The sequence below is a fragment of the Phaseolus vulgaris genome, chromosome 11, assembly GCF_000499845.2.
Source record: "Phaseolus vulgaris cultivar G19833 chromosome 11, P. vulgaris v2.0, whole genome shotgun sequence".
NCBI lineage: Eukaryota > Viridiplantae > Streptophyta > Magnoliopsida > Fabales > Fabaceae > Phaseolus > Phaseolus vulgaris.
This window is the reverse complement of record NC_023749.2, coordinates 4,670,742-4,681,500: the sequence shown is the minus strand read 5'-3', so window position 1 is coordinate 4,681,500 and position 10,759 is coordinate 4,670,742. Positions and strand designations below refer to the sequence as shown.

General features: G+C 35.2%; 2 protein-coding genes across 7 annotated transcripts; both read right to left on the bottom strand.

Moving 5' to 3' along the window:
* Positions 1-781: 781 nt before the first annotated feature.
* Positions 782-6,533, bottom strand: LOC137823463 (3beta-hydroxysteroid-dehydrogenase/decarboxylase). 4 transcript variants are annotated; one of them, XM_068628622.1, is made up of 13 exons: positions 6,316-6,533; positions 5,918-6,166; positions 5,731-5,820; positions 5,521-5,654; positions 5,229-5,399; positions 4,376-4,492; positions 4,217-4,296; positions 3,636-3,831; positions 3,183-3,300; positions 2,226-2,400; positions 1,684-1,840; positions 1,325-1,391; positions 782-1,244 (listed from the first exon to the last, which is right to left on the bottom strand). In XM_068628622.1, the coding sequence occupies exons 2-13, from the start codon at positions 6,162-6,164 to the stop codon at positions 1,039-1,041; spliced, it is 1,758 nt and encodes a 585-aa protein (XP_068484723.1). In that variant the 5' UTR covers positions 6,165-6,166; positions 6,316-6,533; the 3' UTR covers positions 782-1,038. The 4 variants fall into 4 exon arrangements, with proteins under 4 accessions (XP_068484723.1, XP_068484739.1, XP_068484731.1 ...); XM_068628638.1 differs by having other exon boundaries at positions 5,918-6,109; positions 6,316-6,484; XM_068628630.1 differs by having other exon boundaries at positions 5,918-6,189; positions 6,316-6,450.
* A 986-nt stretch (positions 6,534-7,519) lies between these two features.
* Positions 7,520-10,759, bottom strand: LOC137806302 (probable hydroxyacylglutathione hydrolase 2, chloroplastic). Of its 3 annotated transcripts, XM_068606443.1 has the most exons (9): positions 10,328-10,613; positions 9,947-10,128; positions 9,633-9,815; positions 9,308-9,511; positions 9,068-9,191; positions 8,478-8,578; positions 8,219-8,293; positions 8,032-8,130; positions 7,520-7,833 (listed from the first exon to the last, which is right to left on the bottom strand). In XM_068606443.1, the coding sequence occupies exons 2-9, from the start codon at positions 9,953-9,955 to the stop codon at positions 7,687-7,689; spliced, it is 942 nt and encodes a 313-aa protein (XP_068462544.1). In that variant the 5' UTR covers positions 9,956-10,128; positions 10,328-10,613; the 3' UTR covers positions 7,520-7,686. The 3 variants fall into 3 exon arrangements, with proteins under 3 accessions (XP_068462544.1, XP_068462470.1, XP_068462632.1); XM_068606369.1 differs by lacking the exon at positions 9,947-10,128 and having other exon boundaries at positions 10,328-10,759; XM_068606531.1 differs by lacking the exons at positions 9,947-10,128; positions 10,328-10,613 and adding an exon at positions 10,644-10,759.

Genomic DNA, 10,759 nt, shown 5'->3' with positions numbered 1-10,759 from the left:
AATATATTAAAACTACGCTGAGATAAATATATTGTTTTGGTTAACAGATTATTGATAAGATCAAAGTAAGTAATTTACTTCTTTTACTTTATATTTTAAAGGACAATATCATAATTTAATCTCATACTATTTTCATTTAAATTTGCTGCAATTTTAAAAAATAATTTAATTATAGTTAAATATTAATTTAATGTCTGTGTAAAATGGATTGATATTAAAAATTACTTGTATTCTTGATATTATTCAAGACTCAGTCATTAAATTGAAGAACTTCGTATAGCTATGAGTATAATATATATTTTTATATATAAAAATACATCATTAATTAAATATTGTTGGAATTACTATCAATCTCCAAACCAGAGAGCGCTTAACCTAAAAAAATATAAACATTTCTCACCAATGATCACCAGTGAGTTTTGCAGTGTAATTAATTACTAATTAATATGTCAGTATATCTTGTTCTTTTGGTACAACGACCATAATGCGTTGTTTGTTCCCACAAATTTTCGAATTTTACCAACATGTTTTTATTCGACTATCCACAATTTATGCATTTTGTTAAATCAAAATTCACTGCTCAGAGTGCACCATGCTTGAAGATTGTAGTACACTGCACTATTGCAGGGCGTGCCAATTCGTTTTTTAATATTTCAACACTTACAAAGAATATCAGTATTTACAAAAAAAAAAATTCAAATTGCAATCTTCAGCCTGATTCTTTGGTAGTGTGTTTTCAAATTTTCCAACAAAAATAGTGTCGTGACAATGAACGAAAAAATAGAAACAACTATTCCATGCTTGTTCCTGCTTTCCACATGGAATTTATATTGATTTTGGTCAAATTGAAGCTAATCTAAACATAGTACAGTTCGATTGTGATTACAGAATACTGTAAGAGAGGGTATTCCGAAGCGTGATTGTATTTTCCGTATGTTTTTTCATAGGGACAGGACTCTTTTTCAATTGTTAGGTATGTAAAATATATAGCGTAATTGAGCTTAATAGCATAGCAAAGCTGAAACTTTCTTCTTTTGGCTATCTCATGTTTTTTACGTTTCTTGGTCTTTCATACTGCTGAAAGTTGTCATGATAATGCAGAAGCCTCGATATAAAAGCAGGAGAAATTCTCATCAAATATATCATGAACTCTCTCAAACTGGTGAAAAGAATATCCACCACTCCATCAACTTCTGATTCATATTGCTCGTAAACAAAAAATGCCATAAATGCGAACACCAAACCTACAGAACAATTCAGATTGAGTAAAAATGAAGTTACACAAACCGACAAAGTTCTAAAACTCATCTCAACAATTCCATACCTATGCCTATCAATTTCGTCAACAACTTTGCCAGGAACATCTTCAGAAGGTAAAGAAAAACTGCAATCTGCATCAGTTAAAAAAAATTAAACATGGAAGGGAATGATTCCCAGTATCTCTACATAGTAAAACTTTATTCATGTGTGAATTATTCATTCTTTCAAGCCAACCTCGAAAACAAGTACGTAAGCCACAAGCAAAAGAACAATTAGTAATAGAAACCTAGAACCCATTTTTCCAAAACCAAAGAACAGACCCAGACATTCTCAATAAACAAATAATGCTTAGATAATATATTTTAAATTTAATTAGAACAAGAAAAAAGGCATGTTCGCCTTTTTCTTTTTAAGTTTGTTTACCTTGAAGAATGCGGACCAGTCTTCCCCATGGGCCAATCTTCTTATTATTTGAAAACCCTTGTTCCAAAGATATACTGTAGTTATAACTGAATCTTTCACTTCCGCATTAGAGATCTCGAAATAAGACAAGGGTATCATTTGTATCTTAAAACCAAATCTGTTAAAGTGTCACACAGTTAGTACTTAGTGAACGATTTATTTTTCCAGTAACATATAAGGGTACAAGTTGTTATGAGCCAAAATCCCCAAAACAACTTTTAAGTGTTCATTAAATGTACACTACGTATTTGGCACCCACTTGTGGTGAGATGAGTAGCTCTTACGGCTGATACACCACATTACTCCAAAAATAATTCATTTAAATAAAGAAGCTGTGACTAGAACATATCTAGCCATGCCAAACCAGAAGGATGACCAACTGTAGAATCATCATTTCAATTAAGCAATTTGTGCTATACATGATTTGACGGCAGAAAGCTTTGTAAATTTGTTAAAAAGTGTTGAAAGAGAGAAATTTGAAGTCTTTATGAGCATGCACTTACAACTTTGATGGCAGAAAACCATGTCCATAAAAAAGTAACGTGGCAAGCTGCAAAAGTTTTGCAGCAGATGATATAAAAGTTCTTCCAGAAAGGAAAAACCAGTAAAACAACAAAACCAGCACAACAAAATATGTAAATGATTTCTTCTCGTCTCTCCACAACAAAATGTCAGCCACTGTAAAAATAAAGCAAAAATTATTTGGCTTGGCAATGTTATAAAATATCTATGATTCAGAAGAGTTAACACATGTACTGCCAAATATTTCCTTTAATTATGTATTTCAATTGTATTCTACCAAAGTGATTTTAAAATGATTGACGTTTAGATGCATTTGCACATCAACTTTAGTGGGTTAATGCTTATGACCCAAAGACTACAAACGAATTGGTGTGGATGGGATAGTAAAATAAGAAAAATACACTATTGAAGTGATCTAAGAGTGGGTACATTTGGCAGGGAAGGCAAAAATACGGAGAGCAGTAAAAATAGTTTAGGATGGAAAAAAGAAATTTCCCGGACCTCAATGTACAGTCAAGAGTAGAAAAACATGAGCAAAAAATATTAAAATTTGGTACTGAGTGCAACCCACTTCTGCGCTTCTCTGAGAACACTGCCATATTTAACTTGTACCATACAAGTGTAAAGAATTTTTCATTTGAGCCAAGCACACCCTAAAGTAAACAAAAAAATTAAAATATCTGGGCAAGCCTATGAGCAATGTATTTATGGTTGGTGGTGTTTCCCTTAAACTTATGTCAGGTTTAACTTAATCAGATAATTTGCAGGTTAAAAGTTAACTATTCTAACAAGATAGCCTCATATGCATGCAATAAGGTATAAATATGCTCCAAGTCACTCCATTTTCACTAAAAGTAGTTATGACAGTAACTAAAGATAACAAACCTTCATTGATGCATGTAAACACTGTAATGCAAGATAAAATATTAAGTTTTAACCTTTTCCTCCACCCAGCAACTTATCTGCTTTTGACTGTTCAGTGGAACTACGACATCTTGATAAACATGAGTGTTTGGATAAATGAGAGAATGATTCTATGGTTAATGTGACTCCTTCCTGTATTGGCCAATATCAATAAATATAAATGCAAATCTCAATAGTAAGAAATTCCAAGAACATTTCCAAGTAGAATATTTCACTCTGTTTAGAACACTATAAAGTAACAGAAAGGAATATCAAGAGCCTAATTTGTGTATCTGTATGTGTGAGGCATTGGAGGTCTGAACATTATTGAAAAGGGAACAGCCTTATTTTATTTCAGAATCTTAATTTTTCCTCTTTGGAAGTTGTTCCACAGTTACACGACCTCATATAATTCAGTTATCACTAAGTAACAAGAATATATGAGATTTCACAGGTAAAAATTTAAAATGAAGCAAGAACAATTAAACCTCAAGGGAGACTATTGGTGAGTATCCAATATTTTTGTGAGCTTTAGTGCAGTTGAAAGTTCGAGTATAGGAAGCTAACTGAAAATAGCGAACTAATAAAGGATAGCTGAAGTATCTGGGTCCCAACTTTTCATGTGACCACTTTAAAACCGATAGAATACATTGAACCAACTTAGCAGGAAGTTTGACGTATGGCCTGCAATTCAAGCAAGGATTTTTCTGGCTTGGTTAACAGCATAAGAGATCATAAACCAGCAATAAAGAAAAAATACAAATAGCCTTTAGTTGCCTCCAACAATAACTGAAATACCAAACCGAAGGAGCAAATATACCAAAGAAAGAGCTAATTTGTTATGATATCTCCTAAATTGGTAGGAAGGAAAAGGTTATTTTAATATAGTTTGTGGCTAAAATTTTCCAAAACATATGAGCAGAGAAAATATAATTTTAAGCTTTTTTGCTCTTCTAAAACTCCCGGATACTATATCATACCATTAAGTCAAACATACACAACTAAACATCAATGACATCAAAAACAATACTATGGCATTCATAAATCAAAACAGGCTACCTATTTTTACCTTTGATATTCAAGACCTTCTAACAAAAGCGAAAGAAATTCCCAGAATTGTATAGGCTCATGATTCGTGATGAAAAATGCCTGCATGAAAAGAAAAATACTTTGTCATGCATGAATATCAAAACAGCAAGTAGTGAGTCGATATTCCATATATACACACCTTTCCTGCCACAGAAACTGTTTGGAAATTTAGGGCTTCTTCTGCACAGATATGGGCATGGGTAACATTTTCAGAAAAGGTGAAGTCTGAAAGATTATCACCAGTCCCTATAATAAACTGAAATGAGAAATTGTTACTCTAAAATAAGACTTTACCGGACTAGGTGAGATCAAAATACATAAATCACATGATATATGAAACCATCAACAAAAGTTTTATCCCACAAGGTGAGATCAGAGATCAACTACATAATTCACAATTCAACTAGGTTAAACATCAAACTAATAGGTTTTGGAAAGTTTCCTTAATTGCAGTTACCCATAGCCCGTCACATTAGGGTCCTTTTTGGGGGGCTTCCTTAATTGCAATCTCTAGGGTGGTATTTTAGTCTCACATCAATTAGAGATATAACTTAAACAAGCTTTGAAGATTGGGTAGTCATCATCTTACATGTGTTTTTTGTAGAATTGACTTAGACCATAAGTTAAAATTCTAAGAATAGGAAATTTTGAACTTGGCATCATATGGAGCACGAAAAAATTTATAGCATATCCAATAATTAAAACAAATCAAGGACCCAAAATTGTGGATGTAAGTGACTGTATCAAGTATGATGGTCAGTGTGAAATTAGCTTCATCATCATACACACACATATATGATAGAGAGAGAAAAAAGTATTGTTGTATAGATTACAAATAACACAACTCTAAGTTAATTTCAACCAGATTATAAGAATGTTAAACGTGAACTTTTTGTAAAGCTTACATTAGCATTTATAAAACAACCCGCCCCCCTCTTTTTGACAAAAGAATACTACGAAGCCAAAAAAAAACAGGATAAAAAGAAAACTACCTTTGCAAAACCATATCTTGCTAACTTGAGAAAATATGGTACAAATTCTGTGTCACCAGGTCCAAAAACATTACTAGGACGAAGAGAGCATGTCAATAGGCCATCAATGTCATTGACACTCAGGATCAAAGCTTCTGCTTGAGCCTTAAGGTCACTTAACATATTGTCAGTCTGCAATTCACATCCTCCCATTAAAATGCTTAATCATTCGCAAATGAAAAACATCTAATCTAGTTCTTAAAGGGGAAAAACAAAAAGGCTCTTCCAAACTTGAACAAAAGCAGAGCCGTACTTTCCACGGATAGGCCAACGACTCATCTCCGTCACGAATATCATGCAAACCATCAAATACAACATCCGCAGAACTGTTATATATCAGGCGTTTCACTCTACATTCACGGCAAGCACTAATTACATTCTTTGCTCCTGAATAATCGAACATCAAATCGAATAAGAAAAAGCATCTAATCCACTGCAATTAACGGAGCAAATGGAAGAGTACCTTGAACTATTAGCTTATAACAAGTATAGAAGTCATTAATATCAACGCCAGCAACGTCCATAAAAAACACAACGGAAGAACCTTCTAGAACTGCACAAAGCGCATTTGAAGGCTGACATCAGTTTCCACAATTGAAAGGAATTGAAAGAAAACGAGTGCACGTGACGTAACAGAAAGGATTGTGGACCTTTGACAATGTTGCACTTATCGGTAAGGTCGATGTGGAAGTAAGAAGCGCGTGCGGAAGAGAGAGCTTGCGCGAGGACGGACTCGGAGTTATGGAGGTGGAGAGACTGAGCGGAATCGGCGATTCGGACGATCCAGTTACCGAGTTTCAACAGCCGGAGGACCAAGGATCTTCCGAGGAATCCTCTGCCACCTAAAACCACGCACTTCTTAGGGTTCAAATGTGCAAAGCGATCGTCCACCGCCATTGCTGCCAGAGCGAAACGACGAACGCTAATGTTGTTGATTGTATGTATGTATTGAATTGAATTGAATTATTGATGTGGAACGTTGTTAATGTAATGTGAGTGAAAAAGGAGAGAGAGCGAGCGAGAAAGAGAGTATAGTTGGTGAATTAACCTGTTGTTAGTGTTGTTCTGCGTTTCCTTTGGCGCGGAAACTGTTTCTGTGTATTGCAGAGCAAATCGCACTGAGAGTGGGTGGGGACCCTCTTAGAATCTTGTGGACAAGGGAAGGGCGAGGGATAATAATCTGATCACGACGCTTAATAACTATGATGTTGATGCTCATGCTAATGCCACACAACAACGGGACTAACCACCACGACATTTCTTTCCATTATTATTATTATTATTATAATGTATTATAAGAATAATAATTTATTATTGTTGTTGTTGTTAAAATTATCATAGCACATTACATAACGTGAGTGTTAGCATGCGGGGGTGTGCAGGAGGAGCCCACTAAACTGCAGTGCTTGGATAATTTATGTACTTTGTTGACTCGTGAAACAAAAGACGTAAACGTTAAGACACACATATCCAACTGTAGGGAATTGGAAGAGGTTAACCAAATAATGATCCTATGTGTGGTGATACCAACAGGTACGAGATGACATGGGTAGGTGTATATTTTTTTTTTTCTGGGAACAGTGGAATAGCTCGTAAAGTAATTCTGTCATATTCGAGAAGGATGATGATGATGGATGGTGTTGTCTGTTTCTTCGAAGAGTGGCGATTAATGCAGAAGCCGTTGAAGATTCGGGTTTTAGGTGAATCCATCCATCGACTTAAAAGTGTGAGAGTAACAACCCACCATACTCCACAAGTCTCTCGCAAAAAGTTACGCAACTCACTCGCTTTCTAAAATGAGAGGGCATGGGAAAAAGTCGGTACTACGGCCAATATATACAATCTTCAACGACAGATCACACGTATAAACAAAATACTTGAAATCAAATCCATTATTTTGATGCTTGCATCCTCTATCCTTTGGTTTCAAGTCATACGACATCAATTGCAAATATTACATATCATTGGCCGAGATGTCTGTTTATAATATAAATTATCACAGTAGACCCATGAACCGCTAACGGCTGACAAGACGATGTCATTTTTCGTTGGCCTTATTACTGATAAAGCATGCTCTTATTCGTACAAACTAGACTTTGAAGTATTGAAAATCGTCATTGCCAACATGCAGTGGTTCAAAATAGTGAAATACCACTTCTTAAACATTCTTAAGATATGCATATGCTAACACAAGGGCGTGTCTTAGTGATGTGCTTCATCCATGCATCATCATATGATTTTGACTCCCATCATGCCAACGAAACTGAAATCTAATTTACATTTCAAATGAAGCCGAAGAAAATTTTAAAAATTACATTACGATACCACCAAGTAAATATTATTCCATTGATGGATTCATGAACCTAATCTATACAGAATAAGTATAATCTTTAGAATTTTAAAATTTAATTAAGAAATTCTAAAATTTATCCTTTGCTTGCCGAATAACACGCAGGGCTTCTGCTTCTTCTGCTGTGGCTGCAATATTTAGTTTTTGCCGGATTTCCATGCTCCATGTGCGAAGAAACGGATTGCAAGCCTTTTCCATCTTCAGCGTAGTTGGAATCTAAGAAAACAGTAATAATTAGGTAAAGCAAAACGCCAGATTCAAATCAAATAGACCAACAACTAACAACGGCATGTTAGCTTTGAATGATGACGAAAAAATGTTGGCTGAGTTATGACATGTTAGTGAGGAAGATCCGCCACGGATAGGGCACTTGAAAGTTGAAACCATCCATAGAAGTTCAATTCTGGAAATTACCGTGGCCAAGCCCTTATTTCTAATGTGAGCTACGTGGGCAGCATAGGATTGAAGTTCCTTGTTTTGTGGTTCTATGGACAAGGCAAACTTTGAATTATTCTGTCAAATTTGAGAAGCCAAAGTCAAGGTCACAGCAATTAGACTTGGAAATGAAGCAGGGAACATAATGAAAGTAGAAACAACCAACCAATGTATATTCATGACCGCAGTAAATACTTGTGTCATCTGGCAACGACATAATCCTTTTAAGAGAAGATAGCATCTGTAACATGGAAGAAATTCTCAATAATTAAAGGGTAAAAACATTACAAGCTAACAGAGCATCGGACTTATACAAATTGTACATTTGTAAATAACATCTAGAAATCAACATCCAACATAAAAAAGGATAAAATAAAAGACTTATCCTTATGTAACTAACATATACAAATGCAATTCAAATCAACCTGTTCAGGGGTTCCTTCAAAGAGATCGCCACATGATAAGCTGAACAAGGTGTCTCCAGTAAAAATTGCTGCCGATCCTGGAAAGTAGAAGCTTACATGACCTGCTTATAGCACAAACAGACAATAACTTGAAAAGGTGAGGGTCAGCAGGTTGAAGTGAAGAAAATCATATAAAGGAAATTAGCAGCACCTTGAGCATGTTAGTTACACAGGCAAACACTAGAGGACTACCCAAAGCAATAACCCAAAAAATGTTTATAGAAAAGCCCTAAACCATAGTATCGATAAAATAAACCCTGGAGTCTAGCCATGGGAAAGGAAGTCAAAGACTAGAATTCTGTGAGGGCCAGATAATATCATGCTAAACCAAGAAGAACGTGTATGCCTTCAAGTAAAAACCACGAGTTTAGACAATATAACAGCAAAGAAATACACAGTTTAGATTCCCGTGGAATTGAAAATTGTAGAGCAGAATAAAAGAGCTAAAGTAACAAGTCGACCCGAGCCATATTTTTAATCAATTAACTTAAAATATATCTAGTGGCAGACAAAATTAAGATTTATTATTGCAAGTAGACAATGAATATGACCTTCAGTGTGACCAGGAGTGGCTAATATATGCACCTCATGACCTGCAAACATCCAGTTATCTCCATCACTCAAATAAATATCAATACCAGGAATTCTTTCCTTGTCTATTTCTGAGCCAATTACCTGTAAGACAAAGAAGTGTAACAAATAAATCTCCTCACATTTGCTGATAACACATTTATAATACTAATTAAAAGTATTATAAACTTTGACTCAAGATAAAAGACGTACGTACGTACCTTTGCCCCGTACCTTTCTTTCAACTCTACATTTCCACTGGTGATATCATGATGGTGGTGAGTGTTCAGTATGTAAGTCAAATTTAGATTTTTCTTACTCAAAGCATCTATAATAGGCGCAGCTTCAGAAGGATCAACAACACCAACTGTCCCCGTATCCACATCATGTAAAAGATAAGCATAACTGTCCCTAAGGCATGGAACCTAAAATCAAAGAAAAATAAGATTAATCTAAGATTTCGGCACACCGCACCAGAACTTATCAGCATGAGTGACTAATATTAATCTAATTGCATCATAAAAAAGGAGGGAGAAATTTGCTCACCAATTCAATCTGCAGTGAGGAAGATAGATTCACTACACTGCAAAATTGATCTACTCTCAACGAGCGACTAGCCCCACGCAAAGTTTTTAACGGTATAGAAAATAATCGCATAAATCCATATAAAAGACCTTTCCTCAAGCAAAGTTGTCTCGCATCCGGCCACACGCAAAACCCACTTCTTTCCTATAAGACAGAGAGTAATCAACACATATTACCAAATAATAATAAAACGAGCACATCAACACGCATACACAGCTATTACACCCAAATGCAAAAAGTAAAATCAGCAGCGAAACACGCGAACGAAAACTTACAATGCCCATACTAGATTATAAGAATTTGAGCCGTAAAACTCCCCAGCACAAACAGAAAACCGAATTAACTCGAAATAAAACACTACTGTGAAACATTTTCGAAATCAGAAAGCAAAATCAGTTGCAATCAATTGCTTCCAAGCAATACAGAAATCCTTGTGAGAGATCTACACTCAAAAGATCTGGCATACAAGAAAATTCATGAAATCAAATAACGAAGATTCGCACAAACAGACAAACAAAACACAATAAGAAAAAGGTTCATTCGATGCGTGGTAATAAGATCTCGGATTAGAAGGGAGACAAGAGCGCAGAATTGCAAGGAAGTGAAAAAATCAGTTAAAATAATAATAATAATAATTATTATTATTATAATAATACCTTAGTTTGACTCATCGAATGTGAGGCGAAAGAGTGTGGAGGGAAAGAAGAAGAGAAAGTGAATTGTTAAGAAAGAAAGAGAAAGAGAAAGAGAGAGAGAGTTTGTTGCATCAGGAATCCATTACTGTGAGATTGTTGAATGTGAGGAGAATTGGCGATTGAATTGTGAGAGAGAGAAGAAACCCTAGAAGAAGAGGAATCGGTGAAAGAGCATTGATCTGAGATGAAATGTGTGTGAGAAGAGAATGAATGGAATGAAATGAAATGAAAAGAGCGAAAAATGAATGAAAAGAGAAAGCAGTTGCATTTATTTTACGTTGACACAAACTCTTCTTTCTCTACTGTTTCCTTGAAAACGATTTTGCCTTCTCCCCCTCCCACCACCTTTCCCTTCCACCTCCTACCAACCTTCCTACTATTTTTCAACCTTTA

Excerpts from the sequence above, each read along its gene's own strand:
- LOC137806302 (XM_068606369.1), bottom strand. Across the intron at positions 9,192-9,307 it reads AAGAAAGGTACGGGGCAAAG|GTAATTGGCTCAGAAATAGA; the intron begins GTACGTACGTAC and ends TTTGTCTTACAG. Across the intron at positions 8,131-8,218 it reads GCGGTCATGAATATACATTG|AATAATTCAAAGTTTGCCTT; the intron begins GTTGGTTGTTTC and ends CAAATTTGACAG.
- LOC137823463 (XM_068628622.1), bottom strand. The coding sequence starts at position 6,164 with ATGGCGGTGGACGATCGCTTTGCACATTTGAACCCTAAGAAGTGCGTG. Across the intron at positions 3,832-4,216 it reads GAAGGTCTTGAATATCAAAG|GCCATACGTCAAACTTCCTG; the intron begins GTAAAAATAGGT and ends CTTGAATTGCAG. Across the intron at positions 2,401-3,182 it reads GTTGCTGGGTGGAGGAAAAG|TGGCTGACATTTTGTTGTGG; the intron begins GTTAAAACTTAA and ends TTATTTTTACAG.